Source organism: Stegastes partitus, unplaced genomic scaffold (assembly GCF_000690725.1).
Source record: "Stegastes partitus isolate 25-593 unplaced genomic scaffold, Stegastes_partitus-1.0.2 Scaffold886, whole genome shotgun sequence".
Classification (NCBI taxonomy): Eukaryota; Metazoa; Chordata; class Actinopteri; family Pomacentridae; genus Stegastes; species Stegastes partitus.
The window spans coordinates 97,314-115,771 of NW_007578617.1; the positions used below are offsets into that span (position 1 = coordinate 97,314).

An 18,458-nucleotide genomic window follows, 5' to 3' on the forward strand; every position below is an offset into this window, starting at 1 on the left:
CAGTGTAAAGAGTCGATAATAAAAATAGAAAGAAGGCTCTGAGCTGATTTGTTCCCGTTTCGCAAGTTTCCGAAAAGATCACAGCGGCCAAAGCTAAACTTTTTAATTAAACACGTATCAAAGCTACTCGATTTGGTCGACGCTTTTTATTGTTGAACAGTTGTTCTGCTCCCAGCGGCATTACACCACCGCGCAGATGTGGCCGCGAAGTAGCCGACAGTCAAAGTGATGTCAGATCCGACGGCGCTTTGATCGATTTCCAGTCCTTGTTCAGGGTCAGAGTAAATGTTAAGGTCATAAATGTAACAGCCACCTAGGAAACAGGTTGTTCTCATACGCGCAGTGTGTTTCCTCCAGCAGTCAGTTCTTTATTTTCCAGTAGATCGAGGGTCTGATCCCTTCTTCTGTGTTTTCTTTCAGAGGAAGAACGTCCACCTGCTGCTCAACGTCTTTCTGCTGGCGGCCTGGGGAGTCGTCCTGCTGGCCTGCCGCTTCTACTGGATGGGCAACAAACCCCCAAACTTCTCCAACTCGGACAACCCGGCGGCCGACTCGCCCTCGCTCCTCACCAGGACGCTGACCTTCTTCTACCTGCCTGCCATCAACTTCTGGCTCCTCCTCTGTCCGGACATGCTCAGTTTCGACTGGTCGATGGACGCCTTGCCTCTGATCAGGAGCCTTGCTGATCTGAGGAACTTCCACACGGCGGTCTTCTACCTGGGGCTGCTGTCGCTGGCTTGGTTCAGCCTGTGGACGCAGCAGACGGTCAAGGGCAAGGACGCTAACGGCAAGGCGCATCACTACACCAACGGCAGAAATGGGAACAGTAACGGACACAGCTACCAGTACAACAATCACGAACACACGAACCACACAGATGCTCAGAACCATAGTGCACAGAATGGTACCAAACAGCACTATGAGAGCAGGACTCCACTGCCCACCACTGAGAACGTGGTGGTGTTCTCTCTGGGCCTCCTGGCTATCCCTTTTCTACCTGCCACAAACTTGTTTTTCTATGTGGGCTTTGTGATAGCAGAGAGAGTACTGTACATCCCCAGCATGGGCTTCTGCCTGCTGGTTGCGGTGGGGATCAGGTCCCTGTACATCCGGATGCGACGCCGGTCCTCCAGGACCACGCTGGTGTACTTCAGCGCGGCCCTGGTTCTGCTTTTTGGCGTCAAAACTGTTCTGAGGAACCGGGACTGGCAGAATGAAGAGATGCTCTACAAGTCAGGGATTTATGTCAATCCTGCTAAAGGTAAGGCTCCACTGCTTTTATTCATGTTAGCGTGCACACAGCTGCTCTGACACGTGCACAAACACACTCTCACACACACCCGTCATGCGAGCAAGTTTTTGAATTTTAAAACGTGTCGCTTTCTGTCTCCTCCAGTCCTTAATTATTCAAAGGAAATCTGCTTCCAAGCATCTCGTCTTCATCGCTCAGCTTCACCACAGAACGTACGAGTTGAACTCAGAGCTCAGGAAGCCTGGTGTGACTTTAAAGCTTATATTTGGTGCTGAGTATTTAAAGTGCTGCAGTTTGCTGTTGTTCCAAAGAACACAACAGAGTTCCTGATCACACGTTTCCTTGTGCCCAGCATGCAATCTGTTTAATGACACCAGATGCCCCGTCTCACTTGGAAGGGCACCGTCGCCCATTTCTGATTGGCACCTTCAACAGGAGATAAAATATTCAAAAGCGTTCGCGCTCAAGGTCACCAGATTCCTCTCCGAAGCAAAGTTCTGGGAGCTGCTGGGGAGCGGAGCGGGGCAGGTCCTCACAAAGCAGCAGAAGGACATGTTGTGTTAGCTAATTTCCCTTTCAGATTCTGCAGCGGAGCCGAGGCGTGACAGCTGTTTGTTTTGGCAGGCCATCAGCCCAACACAGTAGCAGCAATGTCCGCCGCTCACATTCAATAAAGCTAATATAAGATGTGAAAAGCTCGAGCACACGTACGCTTATTGAACTGTGAAATTTCGGGATACACAAAACACCTCTTTACTGTAAAACTATATATACGTTCTGCTCAGCAAGCATGCAGCCCAGTGGGATGAAGGAGGCCTGATTGTTTTTGTGCCTGTCTTTATTTATACTGAATATCCTCGTGGGACTCCATAGACTCGGGATTTTCATCAGTTTAGAAAAAAAAACATGCTGCTTGAAGGCCGACTGCGTATTTTGTAAACGCCTGATTGAGACGTGATGTTGTCGTCGTCTTCCATACGACTGATGGAAGAAGTAACATGTTGGTGTTTGTTGGTGTGACGCTGCTGCATTAAGCATCATAAATGCCTCATCAGGCCTGTCTGTGTGGATTTAATGACACTTTCGTTTTTTCCTTTTGAGTCACCATCATCATCATCACCATCAGTTTTGTTAAAGACATTCATCTGCTGCTAACTGTAAAATTACATCCTTCTGGAATTTTCCTCTCTTATTATTCATCCAATTACTTTCATTTGTTCACTCCGTCTAAATTTATCTTCGCACGCCACCGTCTCCGCACAGAAAGCTCCATAGCAACCTTACATCACCTGTCAGCCGCTGCGCTGGGCCATTACATGCTAATGCCATTAGCCGCTCAATGGCACCGTGGTGGTCTCTCCTTTCAGAAACATTCTCACAGGAACAACTGGTGGTTAACGCACAAAGCTCGCCCGCTGTGCGTTTCCCTCTTTGCCCACATATACGTTAACGCCGGCAGAGCAGCGTCCTCCTCAGAGGTTCAAATGCCCCGAAGGCCGCGAGGAACAAAGAGAAATTATTACAGAAATGCTCCGTCCTGCTGCTGTAATTCACAACCCTCGTTCAGGAAGAAAAAAAAGTTTTATTCAAAAAGGTTGCCGCCTTTTTCTTTGACTAACCATTTCCTTTGTAACCCGTCAGCATGGGGCAACCTTGGAAACGTGCTGAAGAGCCAAGGGAAGATGGAGAAGGCCGAGCAGGCATACAGGAATGCCCTCTACTACCGCAGCAACATGGCCGACATGCTGTATAACCTGTGAGTCGTGTTTTCTCTTCATATTTTTGTGTGTGTTGCAATTAAAGTTCTCTCTAAAGATCAGATTTGGTGTCTGCTGATGTCAGCGTGCGTTCACAGCCGGCTGAAGAATGGACGAGTTCTCCTTTTACATGTGCGTATTGATCAGAGCAGTCGTCTCGGAGGAAGTGCCGTCTTGTCTTGTGTTCCCCAGAGTGCTGTCTCCCTGACAGCTTTATTAATGATACCGCTCCAGCCTGAGGGGAAGCACAAACCAGTCGGCCAACACTCGGCTCCGGTGTCTGGGGGTTTTGCGAAATCGTCCGCCTCAGTTTTATCGTCTGTTTGTGTTCTCGTTCAATCCTAACGGAGGCTTTTCAACTTTAAACGTCTCTTCTCTTGAAAAGCTTGTGCGATTTTTAAACCTCTAAACTGTCAGAACCGTCACGCCTCCTTTCTCTTCCAGCGGTTTGCTGCTGCAGGAGAGCAACAAGTTCTCCGAGGCGCTCCACTACTATAAGCTGGCCATTGGGAGCCGGCCAACTCTGGCTTGTAAGTACAGCTCTTCTTTTTTATTGACAATCTCCAGCTCTTGTGGTTGTGGCTGTGCTGTGTCCAGGCAACAGTGAACACAGGCTGTGGTTATGCGAAGGGGAAGGAATAGGCGGCAAAGGGCAGTGGGTATACGGTTGAATTAAACATTGAGCACAGCTGTGTGACTGCCTTTCACGGCCCACTTATGTCAACAGATCGAGCAAATGCGTGACGTCATTTGCTATGAATTCAGGCCACGATGCTCTCATTTATTTTATCCCTTCTATGTGCATCTACTTCTTCCTCTCGACTTCCCTCGCAATGTTTCCTGCTTTTCCGGAAATCCGATTTTCTGTCATCTTCGGCAGGTTCGCTCTCTGATTAATACAAACAGCTCACGATCTTTACCTGATCATGCAGCAAATTAGCTCCCCGTTGTTCCAGGCATCCGTCAATGACAGATAAACAGACGATCTTAAATGTCTCTTCCTTTCTTTCCTCCGGATTAATTATGCACCTAATCAAGATCACGGTTAGGCTAGAAAATTCCCATTCAGCATGCAATTATCCAATCTGTTACAGTCGATAACAGGGTTAATTAATTACCCTGAGCAGAGCAGCACGTTTTGACGCCAGAATGAGAATGTGACAGTTAAAGTGTTTTACTTTCAAGGTTGTGCCATTACTCACAGCCTTACTGGGATTTAACTGGAGCATTTTTATTCAATACAAAGACTCATCCTGCTCTCTGATAAAGCGCCATCGATTTGTGTCACGTTTCTTTTTGCAGAAAACCTGTCTGGAAGGCTGCTTTTGTCCCCGCGTGTCTTTTTCTTATCTGATGCCCATTTATTGCAGATCCTTACAATGGAATAAGTTATTAAATAGCATTGATGATATCGAATGCAATGCCGTGAAGGACAGATAAGACGTGAGGGTGAGGAGTAAAATACTCTGTAGAGATAACACGTTTCAGAGGAATAAGACAGTTTGTTTTAGGAGGAAACAGGACTGAGGATAAAAAGGTCTGACTCTCAACCTCTCCTCCTGAACTTGATTATAAATGTCGGCACCCTTTTGAAGATCCTCTCAGATTGATCTGGTTCATCAAGTTAATTTATTCCAGCAGCCAGGTTTGATAGTGAGACGAAGGTCCGCAGAGACTAATTAGTCTCCAGCTACATATTGATCACTGGATGTCTTTGACCACAAAAAAAAAAAACTTTAACAAGCGCCCAGAGCGTCCTGTGGGGTGCACACAAAGGCCAGACATGCAGCAACTTTGGTCAGCATGCAGGGTTAATGGTTGTACATGTAGATTTGTAGCAGGAGGGATTATTCTGGGAGAGCTGATCCACCTTAAAAAGACGTCCATGAACATTAGATCCTGGTTAAACCAACAAAACTAGAAACTTAAGCAGGAGGTCGTGGTGCCGTAATAAGCTGCAGCATGAGAGCAGTATCCGGTGTCGGGGTGTAGTGGCCACACTGGACATGTGACTGATGGGGGTCGGCGCCGGTACCACAGCAGCCTGTGTGGCTGCTACACCGGATGCCGTACTCGGTTCAAGCAGCCGAGGCGGCGTACGTCGAGCACACGGCGTCTCAATGCAAAGCAATTGATTAATCTGCTAGTTTTGTTTTTTCTCGTGGCATCATTATCTCCTCAACAATTACAAACACAATCAACCCTGATCGCTGTGACAGATCCGGGCTTTGTTTAGTGACGCCTCCTCGTACCGGCGCTCTCCTCGCTGCTCCTCATCACTTCTCTCCTGCTCGCATCCCGGCTGCAGGAAAACAGTCAGCTGGTGGCGACACAGCTGTGAATGGGAAAATAAATGAAACAGATGATACCGCTCACTTAATGCAAGCACAATTAACACTGGGCAGGACATTTGTAATCATACAGCACATTTCATTAGAGGGAAACTCGGTGTGCTTCGTGTTAGAATGCATGTACCAGCTGCCCCATGACGGGATCTCAACGCCGTGTTCTGTTTGCTTCTCTGAACAGCGGCCTACTTGAACACGGGCATCATCCTGATGAACCAGGCTCGCCTAGACGAGGCCAAGCGCACCTTCCTGACCTGTGCCGATATCCCAGATGAGAACCTGAAGGACCCTCATGCCCACAAGAGCTCCGTCACCAGCTGCCTGTATAACCTGGGCAAGCTGCTCCATGAGCAGGGACACCAGGAGGTAACAAGCCAGAAAAATATGTTTGTTTAGCTTGAGGGTACTTTTATATATTTCAGACTGTAGTAACATCCTGTAGTGATGACTGTGTTCACTTAAAGCTTTCATTTAGCATTTAAAAAAATCTCAGTTTTAGCAAAAAACTGCCTAAACCCAGACTGGATATGAGCTTACTGATTCATAGCTGGGGTTGTAAAACTATAATGCTGAATAGGATTTTTAATAAAGCAAATAGATGATGTCAGAAAATCACAACACGGTGAAAACAATCCTCCAGAATACTGCCGGTTACATTTTTGTGAATTACATTTTGCCGCCTTAATACATGAAGTCGGTCTTGAGTGCATGTTGCCTGATGTTAACATAATCTGCAAACATAGTTTGTCCAACAAACACCCCCACTGCACCTATGGGAGCAGAACCAGAGCTCCTTTGCATACTGCACATGTTGGAAAATGTTAAACTGTAGTGAATTGAGATAAAATGCAGGCGATTGGCCACAGAGCCTGATGGGGACACTGAGAAAATGCTTATTTTTATATGGACATGTTCCAGAATGGCCTCCGTCATGGGGGACGCAGCATTTACGCAGATAATCCTCAGGCTGTTTCTAAAAAAATTCACTCCCTTTCATGCCCCTAAAGACCTCCAGCGCTGGCTGAAGCAACTGGGTTCTTCAGGGCTGCACATTTATATTGTACATAAGCAGTGATGCTGCTGATTCAATCAGGAATGAAGCAGTGCTACTGCAGATTCAATAAAGGCCTTTATAAATTGTTGGCATGCTGGAGAAACAGAGCAGTCCCACTTCCTTTGACCTCTAACCGCAACATTTGCTTCAGCAATAAAGTAGTTTCAGGTCCTTTTACCATTTAAACTCGGAGGGACTCTGAGGTGAATTGCTGGACCTACACACTATACATGCTGGAGTCAATAAGTGACACCGCTCTGGTTGTCCTAACAGCCGTGACACTGAGGATAGACCCTTTGTGCTGAGCTCTGTATGAACCAGCCTCCCGGCGACCCCCAATTCCACGCTGTGTATTCATATTGTCAGGGCCTCGGCTGCATGGGAGGAATGACTAGTTACCCCAGAGCCGGGTCCTCTGGCAGGGTCTCTCCGCTCTCTAATGCAAACCTCCCCCACCTTCTTCTCTTCTTTTCTTTTTTTTTTATTTGTTTCATTCACAGGAGGCCCTCTCGGTGTTTAAAGAAGCAATACAGAAAATGCCAAGACAATTTGCACCACAGAGCCTCTACAACATGATGGGTAAGAGCTGCTTTGTTTCAGGAGCACAAATGCTTTTTTAGTGGGGAGAAAATCAGCCAGTGGAACTGAAGCTAACGGGTTATTTTTGGACTATTTTGGAGGACGGTTTGAAAATGGTCTGCACTTATAAAGTCCTGTTTTTTACCTCAGCGGTAGGCAAAGTGCTTCACATCGTTTCTCTCAACTGTTCAGAAACACTTGGAGTTCAGCGTCCTGCTCGAGGACACATCAAAGACGTCTGAGAAGCTCATTGGCAGCTGAGCATCATACGTTTATTTCTGTTCTTTATGTTATTCATTTATGGTTTTTAGGATTAAAAATGTTTGCTTCTGGATAAACAAAGTCTGAAGAAACATCCCGTTAAGTCTGGCAGGAAGGTAACGGCGATGCTTTCTGTTTGGTGATCCTGGAACCAAAGTCGTCCCAAAGTTTTACCCCAAAAGTTTTTATTTACATGAACTGACCTTGGAACAGAATACTTCATATATTTCTTCAGATGTTTAAGACGAATCCAGAAGATTTTAAACACTTCATACATACGAACACTTGGTTAAAATCACTCCAACCTTTTTTCTGGAATATGTTTTAGATTTTTTTTCTTCCCAATACGAACAGCTAAAAACCAAACTGTATATCCAGTTACATCAGTTTCTACAAGATAAGACCTCGTTTGAGACAACTAATTCGATTCCATGCTGTTGAGCAGTGTTTTGACTAGACGGTGGCCGGCTTTAAAATATCATGTTAACCAGAGTTAATTTGCTTTTCAATACAAGAGCAGTCGGCTTGTTACGTTCCAGCTGTAGAGCAGCTGCTTTCAGGCTCATTATATGTGCTCACTGCATTGCCTTTTCCTTTTTTTTCCCTCCGTCCTCTTCCTGCTTTCTCTCCGACACACACACTGGGAACCTGGGATGCTTGTAATCCGGGCTCGGTGCCGCCACAGGTTTGCTTATGCGCTGGGTAAAAAATGCAGTTTGACAGAGCTCCTGAGATTATGTCAAAATGTTGATGAAAGCTCCAGGCACCATTAGGAAGCAGCGCCGCCTCTGTAGCGGCGGCACCGAGCCAGAGATCTGTGATTTCTGCAGCTTAGCGTTGTTTCCTCGCTGAACTGATTTGCACATTTGGCACACCTGCTCGTATCTGGTCTCGGTTTCACTCACGGCGCTGCTCTCATGCCGTTTGTCAGACGCCAAGGCGCAGAAGCTTTCATCAGCGGCGGACCTGGGTGGTAATCTGCACCCTGCTGGTCCCGCTCCAACACTCTCTGGTGGGCTGAGGAATGTTCCGCGCCGACGAGCCGGTTTTCAGCTCCTCGGATTCGATGTCGCCTCTAATTGCGCGTTGATGTTTGCGCTAATCTCGCACGGAGGTCTGCTGCCAGGAAGGAGAGTCAAGTGCTTTGGCTGCTTTTAAAGCCATCAACAAACGAGGAGGTCACGTCAAAGCAGACTTTATGTTGTTTAAACAGTTTAGCACCTTGGGTTCGGTGTAAATCACTGAAATCCTGCTAATCCCGTCTATAAACGCTTTAAAGATTTATTAAAGTTAAATTATTCAAGATTCCTAAAAAAAAAAAGACCATGCAGCGCTCCCACGTGTCATTTTCAAATGAATAAAAAATAAAAGCCAATAAGGGGAAGGTAGTAAATGTTAAGGAAATATGGAGATCGCTATCAAACCGGTCTTATCCTCTAATCCAGTGTGTAGCTCTATCTGATGGTAGGCGACATATTTGATTCTGTAGTTAAATGTGAAACTGATGGAGAACATATTCCCACGTGCTGTCAGGTATTAAGTCCTGAGTTTATTTAGTGATAAAACAAAGTCCTAAATGAGCTGTGTGTTGGAGACGGCGTGTTTTCATATCGTTAAAAAGATCCACAAGTTCTGATTGTGTCACCTGTTGCTTATCACAGGAGACTGATTCAGCGCTGATCCCCGAGGAATTCAAATTTCAGTCTAAACAACTCGTCCCATCGCTTGACAGTTCATCAGACTTGACTGAAAACATAAACCAGCGTGATTTGAACAACTGGGACACATTCACACTCTCTTCCTAATAACTGTGTTGTGTTTCCAGCCCATGTTGTGGGATTTTTTTTTTTTTTTCTGGAGCAGTAATACGAGGGTTATTGGACGACTATGAAAGAGAGGTCACTGTTGTTTCAGGTGTGAGCGGGCGGAGGTCAGATGTGGCGGTGGGGGAGGTATCGGATGATGCCTGACGGGTCGGGCGGAGGGAGGGAGCGGTTCTCGGCCTCGCTAATCTGCTCCTGTAGCTCTTTCAGGAACACGCTGGACTGATTTGAAATTGACAGGCTTGTATATATTAAATTTGTAGGAAATCAAAATACTTTCAGTCCCGAGTGTGAATCGAGGGTTTGACACTGACAGAAGTGCATAAATCACACCGGCAGCGTGAGGGTGACACGTTGAAGCATAACAATTGCATCATTTCAGTTCAAAGCCTAAAGCTAATAAACTACGTGGAGCTCGAGCCGGGTCTCTGTACCCCACCGGATTGGGGTCTGGCCTCGACGCTCCCCTCTGTTATGGGAATCCTCGGAAGAACAATGGAAAGCTGTGCGATGTCTTAACCTCTGACAGTCTGACCCTCGCTGTGCTCTCACAGGAGAGGCCTACATCCGACTGAACAAGCTGACCGAAGCTGAACACTGGTACCGAGAGTCGCTGCGAGCCAAGCCGGACCATATTCCTGCACACCTCACCTACGGCAAGCTGCTGGCCATGACGGTAAGAGAGCACGCTGGAACCATGGAGCTCCACCACTGTAGGTTCCTTCTGCTTTGACTGTGGCGTCGTGCCGTCTTTGGCTTGATGTCACTTCAGCTTAAAGTTTAATAGAAAATCCTCTTTACATACATAAATCTGCTGTTTGCTTCCTCAGCCCCTCAGATCTTTTCCCTTTCGTCTTATTTTCCATTTCCAGGCTTTTCTTCTGTTAATGGTTGTAATGTTCTCCTGAAGCCGGTTAATCAATAGTATGCGGGTCAAAGAGAGCGATGAGAAAGCTCGCTAGACAAGAGAACAATGAGAGAAGGTGGTCGCATTGTGTTCCTCAAGATGCTCCTGCTTGTCTGGGAGTTGTACGTCCTGATTAAGAATTTTGTCATGGCTGCCCGGTTTTGTTGCCGGCTCTTGGAGAAGCTGCTGCATTCTCGTGCGCTCGGTGGTGTTACCCAGAAAGAACACAGAAATTAAATCTCTCAGCGCTGTAGGGAAACAAATCGGCGTCTAGCCCTGAATTTTCCAGGTCAGCAGAGATAACATCCTCTCAGGGTCACACAACAGTCCCGTGTCTCAATAAGCACAGAAAAGGGGCAGTTTTCAGAGTCCTGGAGTTTACGAGGAGGTGGCCATGTGGTGGGGTCACGCAGTCATCCGTTACAGATCGCTGCTAGATAGGTGTGTGTGGAATCAGAGCTGGAGAGGACTGTCAGAAGAGAAATAAACAAGTCGGAGGCGCAGAAGGTCAGAAGAAGGGTGGAGGCCTTCTCTGGAGCTGACGCTCCCACCGTCTGCGCCCTCATAAAGGACCTGGAGCGCTGCTATCTGGGTTTCCACAGAGAGGCTGCACTCTCCCTGGCCCTGTCTCTCTTCATTAGACTTCTGTTAAGTTTTTTTTTTCTTTATAGTCATTTCTACATTAGTGGATTTGTGTGCATCCCCACTTTAAACTGGCAAACCTGTTTTTCCAGAACACAATTTTTTGTGATGTCGAGCCGTTACATGAACACGAAATAAACTTTGAGAATCAGATGCCGCCTTCGTATCTGTTTGGTAAATACGATGCTACTGCCAGCAGCTAGTTAGCACGGTTCAGCACACGAGTTGGAACGGTACAGCTTGGCTCTATCTGTAAGAAAATCCACCTAGCAGCACCTCTGAGGATCACTAATTAACACATTACATGTTGGCCGTTTAATCCGTATAAATACTCAAGTGTGAAAACCGCACATTGTGGTATTACGGGGTTTTGGGTGCCAGAAGTTACTGAACTCAGCCAGGAAATAGTTTGGCATACAGCCGCTGTATAAATGCTGTTTTTTCTGTACAGGTTTTACTTTGGACAGAAGCAGCAATAACTGCTTCCACCTGTTTACAATGAGCTAAATAAATTAAGTGTCCCAAAACGACAAGCTGCCTTTCATCTGAGAATAGTCTTCGATTGCTCTCGGCTGCCGTGTATTTGCGGCTCGGCGTTATCAGCGCGTCGGGTGTCCTCAGTGAAGCGGCTGTATGCTGGTAAATCACTGTGTGCCTAAATTAAATTGAGCTCCTGCACCAGACCGGATTGATTTTCCATTCTGCACTCACGCTGATTGTCAGCTGAAAGAAGAGGTCAGCTGGCAGCGCAGATAAAAGTCACTTGTTAAGCTGACAGGAGTTCCCGTTAAAAACACTGGACATCAAAAAATTAAATGAAATCAAATCCCGTCAGCGAGGACGGTGTCGGGGAACAACACGGTTCTTTAGAGGGGCGGCGTTAAGACTCGGCGAAGTGGACTTAGGGAAGAATTCGGTGAGCCGTGAAGAGAAACTCATTTTATTTAAGAAAGTGTTATTGATTTTGGAGGAAAGTAGAGTTCAAACCTGCAGGGATAAATCTCTGTAGATCTCTGACCATGATGGATGGTGGAGGGATTTTGAGCCAATCCGATCCCCTGAGTGCAAATAATGCCATCAAAGACGGGAACTTAGTTGCTCGAACAGCCGTATAGTCGCTTTATCCACCAGAAGCACTTGAAAGAAAGACGACTTTAAACTGAAATTTCTCAGAAACTTTGCACCAGCGAACGCGGCTCTAATGTATTCTCGTGCTGTCGTAGCTGCGGCCTCTGCCTGATGACAACAGCGTTTAAGCGTGATCAAAAGCAGCGCAGGAAGTCGAGCCGCCCGCCAGACTTCTATCATCCCCTACCTCTGCACTCCCTGTGGCAAAACCGTGAGTGATGAAGACACTTCAGATGCCGTCAGGGCTTTTGAGGTTCAGATCCCTGAGGGGAAAGGGTGAAAAAGCTGCAAGATAAGGCTTGGCTACAGGGTCAGGGGAGGGTGAAAGGTGGACGGTGGAGCTGAGCTGGTAGCTGAGGCGCAGAGCGCAAAGGGAGTTGCTGTGATTTGTGGACGAGCGGAGGAAAAAATAGAAGAAAGAAGGGGGATGTAATCAGAGCTGGGGGGAGCAGCATGTGTTTCAGGCTGTGTGAGCACACTGCTGGACAGAGATGGACACTGGGATGCTTGCAATATTGGATTCAGTCATCCACTTGTCATTTCCTCAGCTAATATAACGCAGGCCTCATTCATAATCACTTCAGCGCCCACGGAGCCGGAGCTACGTCTGCGGTTTGTCTGATGCTATCAGGAGATTTGAGGTGTGAGGCACGCACGAATGAACTCAGCATGTGTGTGACAAAAGGGAGGATACAGTATTCGCACAATGAGCTGACTGGAATAAGAAGTGGGTATCACCAGACTCCTTATATCATCCCTGTGTCTCCCACCCCCTCCCCGAGCTAGTGGCCTCGAGGTGCTTTCAGAGAGGCGGCACTGCAACAGCACGTAATGTACAAAGGCAGAGACGGCGAAGCGAGCAGATTGTGCACTCACGTCACATACAAAAGTTAGATTTTTTTTGCCAGTGTATAGGCTCTACTTTATGAAGAAGAAGCCTGGCCTGCATGCTGATCAGATGGCTGATACAAAAGCTCTACCCAGAACAAATCTATTCCATTTCCACACTTTGAAAACCTTACTGGATGAATTGTGTTAACTTTGGTTATCCAAATGCCATCAGCAGGTCGACATTTTTCTAATTCTTTGGGTCGTAGCCAGAGACCCGCCCAAATACCTTACTTTCTAATTTAAGCTATATGTCAACATTTAGCCTTTACTGGTGTCTTTTAAGACCCGACTTTGGCCAAACCTGATGAACAAATTTAAGACTTCCTCTTTCTTCATCGTTCCATGACTGACAAACACGTGCAGATATCAGTCCATCTTTCCACCTCTTCTCGCTGCTCAGTAAACATCTCCCTGCTTCATACGACACACGTGGACGCAGATGATCGGCGCAGTCAGAGAGCAAAAAAGAGAAATGTCCGATCAGACAATAACTGAACCTGATCCAAAATCAGCGCCTGGAGCTTCACATCCTGCAGCAGGAACCTTCAGTGAATAAAGAAAAAAACTTCCCTCTTCAAAGCAGCGTTGGTCACACCTTCGATGAGAACTTGCAGTGATTAGCAACAGCATTAAAACCACCTGCCTCAGATGGTGTAGGTCCAGAACCGCTCTGAACCACAGCAGCAGATCCTTTGGGTTCTGTGGGTTGCAGGGCGGGGCTTTCTATGGATCAGACTGGTGCATCGTGGGAATGCTTGATCAAGTTTGGATCTGAGGAGGCCTGGTCAACACCTTGGAGTCTTTATCGTGTTCCTCGAGGTGTTCCTGAGCGGTTTTATCCGTGTTTATTAGCATGAACATGGTCTGCAGCAGTATGTAGGCGGGTGGTACCGGTCACTGAATGTCTGGATCCAAGGTGTCCCAGCAGAACAAGAGGATCAATGTCACTGGTTTTAGTGTTGAGCTTGATCAGTTGGATTAGAAGCATGACTGTGATTTAACTTTGAGGACAACAAGAAGCTAAACAACAGCTGAGTTCCATGATTGTTCACAGGTGGGCCAAACGAGGTGTCATCCAGAAACGTGAAGACGACAGCCAGCGTAAAGAAGTTCAGTAGTGAAGTAATAGAGCAAGTAGTATAACAAATTGCCTCTTTGGGGACAAATAAGAGCTGTAATTCCATTTCTCCAGAAGCCTTTTTGCCATGTAGCTCGCCCTGGACACGGCCTCCGGTAATGCACTCCGATGTGTCCCAATCCAACTCTTCCATCCACTCGCAACCGCAACTCATTTCAGTGTGTGAAAGCTCAATTTGGAGGATTTAAAAAAAAAAAGAAAGAAAGAGCAGCTGTAGGCGTGTGTTATTATAAAAGCAGCTGGCCCTCGAACGTACACATTCCTACATCTGCGAATATGAGAGTAAAAATACACAGAGATGATGCTTTTCAGGCCGGAGCTGTGATCGCTACTTGGACACCGTCGGCTCTATTAAACATATACTTAGCGCCGGCTTGATTTTCTGCTGCATCAAGGGAAACCACACTTAGATGTTTACATTAGAAAATTATGTATTTATTGAACGTGAGGCTCGCTGAAAACGTAGTCGCTTGACTAAGTATACATTCATTAATACGACGTCGTGCTGAATGGATTCCAGCCCGTTCTGCTGTTTGACTGGACTGAACTAATTTGCTGTGTTTCATCACTCATGTGCGTTATTTTTACTGGCTCGTGCCGTCGTTATGCAGTTCATCTTTTCTCATGCGTTGCCACATTATCTTAAGACTAACACAACTCCAATTTAACAGCATGTTTTATTCATAAACAGACATTATCTCCAGGACTAAAAAAACGCATACTGATGGCTGCATTATTAATGCATCGGCTTTTATTGATGAGTGCACATTGTTAATTGTTGATCAGATGGCATCTGGTGCCCAACTGAGAGCAGGGATGTGTCAAAGTCCCAGCTGGCGCCTCTATAGGCCAGCTGCTCGGTTCTGTTTGAGCTGTGATTGGTTACATGTCTGAAGGACCGGAGGGACTTCTTGGGATCCACAGGGCCTCCATGCTTCTTCTTCTGCTCGCCCTCCCAGTATGGATTCTTTCATGTCTGAAAGGGCTGGAACAACGACATACACACAGATAGCAACTGTGTGTGTGTGTGTGTGTGTGTGTGTGTGTGTGTGTGCCGTACACCTGTATTTGAGCCCCTGTGGGACACATAAGCCTTTGTCGTTTCCACCTTCTCTCCTTTCCACCTCTCCGCCTCGCTTCCTCGTTTCCATGCATCGCCCGCTGCCGTGTTTCATGGCGGTCAGGCCACACACACCAGCAATCTGCGGTTATGCTCTGGAAGTGTTATTTGCACAGATAAAAAGTGTGTAATGAACGAGCCTTTGCCCCGTCTGGCGCTCTGTGCCAAGCATGACATTGTGTACTTTGACGGGACGACACATGAGCCTGAAAGAATAACACTCGTGGTCCGCGCGCTCCGTGTCTGTTTATTAAGATTTATTGTTAAAGTAGGCCTGCGGTGGGGAGAGGGACATTAGGTACACACTAAGGTATTTTGGCTGTTGAGCTGAGTGTGGTGTTTTTATAATGACTGGTTTTGAGGAGCAGTTGAAACAATAATGACACTGTGTTTAATCCGTCTCTCTCAGGGGCAGAAAACAGAAGCGGAGAGGTACTTCCTGAAGGCCATCCAGCTCGATCCCACAAAAGGCAACTGCTACATGCATTATGGTAAGCACAGATTTACAGTTTTTTTTCTTTCCAATTCGACATATCCTGATTTTATTCTTATGTTACGAATATTTGATTTGGCCATTTAGCGTGCACTCGCTGCACTTGTGTGCACAAAGGCAGGAACTTGTACTCGTTGGCAGGTTGTTAGAACAACAGCGTTGGCTGACCCTTCTGCCGTTTGTTCCTCTGAGCAGCCATAAAGTCAGGCCGTACGTGGTTACTGGAGGCTCACGAGAAGACAGGATGATTTCCTGGGATTGTTCACTTTGATTCGGTGGAAATGAGGAACGTGACGGTGTCAGCATCCCTCCTGTCGTCCTTTAATGTGACTCACGCGAGCCGTAAAGTTGCAGCGCCGCCTCTGAGATTTAATCGTAACTGAGTTTAAATAAGCTGACAAGTTAATTACTTTCTGCCTGTAAAACCTTGTCCGTCTGAAAAGGCATCTTATAATGAAGTGATGCGTCAGCTCAGTGTCGCCGCTCCAGGCTTCAAGTGACATTTAAGGCGATCGATACACCAGGTTAATGGTGGACTTTGTTGAGGTACTGTACGTCTGGATTGTCATCTTTAAAGGTTAATCGATCGGGTAATGATAAGATGAGCTGTATTGATCCACAAACGTACGCTGATGACTTCAGCATGCATCCACTCATGCTTCGTATTCAGATCGGGGCTGTGGTTTAGTTTGACCGTTCATACGTTTACAACTGCTGGATGTTCATTATTTCAGATTCCCTGAGTTGCAGCTTTCTGATATGGACTGAATTAAACTGCCCAAACTGTCCAGAAGCAGGCGGACAGCGTATCTACAGATCTAGAAACGTATCGCTGCTACATTCATCAAAAGAAACCCTCAGAATGTACCAGAAAGTCTTCAGATTTATTTACTTATGTTGCTTGTCTTTCGACTTTGTCTTGCCTGTCATAGCCAATAACGTTAGTTATAACATGTTTTTGTATCCGATTGCAGGCTGTTGGAATACATTATACACACACAAATCAAAATGTGGACTTTTGCAGCAGTGAATTGTGCTGCAGAAGGTCATCCGGTTCATTTCAGTGTAGTTTAAGTCTATCAGAAGAATAGCAACGAAGTGCATCGTCTCCTGTTGGGCTTGTGTCAGTGTTAGCAGGAACAAAATGGTAAATAAACAGATGAATGAATGACTTTTAACTGTTTAATCCATTTTCTGTATTTATCGAGTTAACAAGTGTATTTAATCATGGGACTAATCGTACTGCGTCGTGTTATTTCTGCTGTATTTCAGTCAATGTAGAGTTTAAAAGGCCCAGATGAATTTACTACCACAACTATTCACTACTTCCTGTGTTAAGAAGTGAACATTCAGTCACGTTGCTGTGTTCTGAATCAGCCCGTCCTTGTACACAGATCATTCATGAACTGGTTTTTTCGCTGGTATTTTTTAGTTTTCACTCACAGACTTGCTTTGTTGTTTCACAAACTCCTTGTAGCTGCAGAAGGTTTGTGACCTGGAGCTGTTCCCTGAACATAGTCGGGGTTTGAAGCCTCACTTTAAGTCCGTCTCTCACCTCAGGCCTGTACCAGCGGCTACAGTTTCATCCACAGTTAATAAGAACAATATGCTCCGGTTCACTCGGTGGTTTAGCATCCTGGTACAGTGGTCGAGCTCACCAAAGTCAACAGGGTATTAATTCCTCTCTAAACCTGGCCCTTACCGAGGGGTCCACCCCTCGGTTCACGGCCTTGTCAGGCTTCCACAATCCCGTCTCATTAGGCGAGGTTAACTGCCAGGCAGGCGCACCCGTAATAAGACACAAAACTTCTGCGTGGAACGTTTTCATCTTAAAGAAACAGCTCCATCAAGGTCGACTAATCTGAACAAATGGGCCTGAAAGATGGCCAATGAGATGTAGCGCTCATATCTAGTGTTTCAGCGTATTATTGCGGGGGCAGGACTAGCTTGTCCCTCTGCGTAGGCCAAAGGCAACACGACCAGACTGTGTATCCCTCTGTGCCTCTGTGGGGATCCCTTAGTGTTTTAATAGTGGTGCTGTTCTCTCCTGCCCTGCCAGGTCAGTTTTTGTTGGAAGAGTCGCGGCTGCTGGAAGCAGCAGAGATGGCAAAGAAAGCTGCACGCCTTGACAGTGGGGAGTTTGATGTGGTCTTCAGTGCAGCCCACATGCTCAGGTAAGTGTTTGATTGGAATACTTCTTTTTTTCCCCTTTTTTTTTTTTTATGTTTGATGATTTCCGAAGTCCAACCACATTGACAAAGACACTGTTCAGAATGTATTCTGTGTGGATGAGATGGGTGGGCCACGGTTTTCCACGGCTGACTAGAAAGGAGGCTGTATGAGAGAGGGAGGTCTACTGTCTGCACGGTTTATCCAGGGGCTTACACTGTTCCTCAGCCTGTGTGATTTACTTGGCTGTACTTTGTAATCCTCTTCTTTTGCTGCAGTGCCAGTCCCAGAACTGCTGGTTTGTCTTAGCGCACGGTGAGGCTATACATCTTCAGCTGCTGTCTCTCAAACGTCATATAGCTCTCCCACTCTGTCTCACACTTCCTCTGCTGGCCGGGCCTCATATTTGAAACTACGCCTCCAAATCAGTGCAGAGTTCAGCTGATGAGCCTGAGCAGAAAAGCCCACAAGCTGTTGTGTTTGTGAACACGAGCCATGAGTCAGAGTGTGTAAATACAAGCATGTGCCAGCTTACTGAAGCCGCCCCGCTGACTAAACCTACAAAATTTCACCAGCCAGTGTCGAGATTTTCTTGCTTAGACTCATCTTGTTTTGTTTTGGGTTTTTTTGCTAAGATGGCTGTCAAAAAGCAAATGTTGAAGATGAACTGACTTGTCTTGGTGAAGGTGCTGGTCCTCATTGGTGCTCCAGCTCCATGTAGGTTTCCACCCAGCTGCGTCTAGCGTAGCTCCTCCCCCACCGGTCTGACCATGTAGCGTCCCGCCACCAACAGCTTTCAGTACAGAGAGCCTCTTCCAGGGTCCAGACCCCTGGCAGCTAAAGAGAGCTTCAAGCAGTGCTTTGGTTGAACTCATCTCCGCCTGCTTGGCATGGGG

The 18,458-nt window shown here is 46.6% G+C and overlaps 1 protein-coding gene across 1 annotated transcript in view; it reads left to right on the forward strand.

Moving 5' to 3' along the window:
- The window catches only part of LOC103365862 (transmembrane and TPR repeat-containing protein 2-like), an 88,782-nt gene that overhangs the window by 59,905 nt on the left and 10,419 nt on the right, over nt 1–18,458 (forward strand). The window contains exons 3-10 of the mRNA XM_008293414.1: nt 421–1,261; nt 2,894–3,008; nt 3,454–3,539; nt 5,539–5,723; nt 6,912–6,990; nt 9,629–9,750; nt 15,310–15,391; nt 17,453–17,567. Of these exons, the coding sequence (XP_008291636.1) occupies nt 421–1,261; nt 2,894–3,008; nt 3,454–3,539; nt 5,539–5,723; nt 6,912–6,990; nt 9,629–9,750; nt 15,310–15,391; nt 17,453–17,567 (1,625 nt within the window). The remainder of the gene's footprint in view (nt 1–420; nt 1,262–2,893; nt 3,009–3,453; nt 3,540–5,538; nt 5,724–6,911; nt 6,991–9,628; nt 9,751–15,309; nt 15,392–17,452; nt 17,568–18,458) is intronic.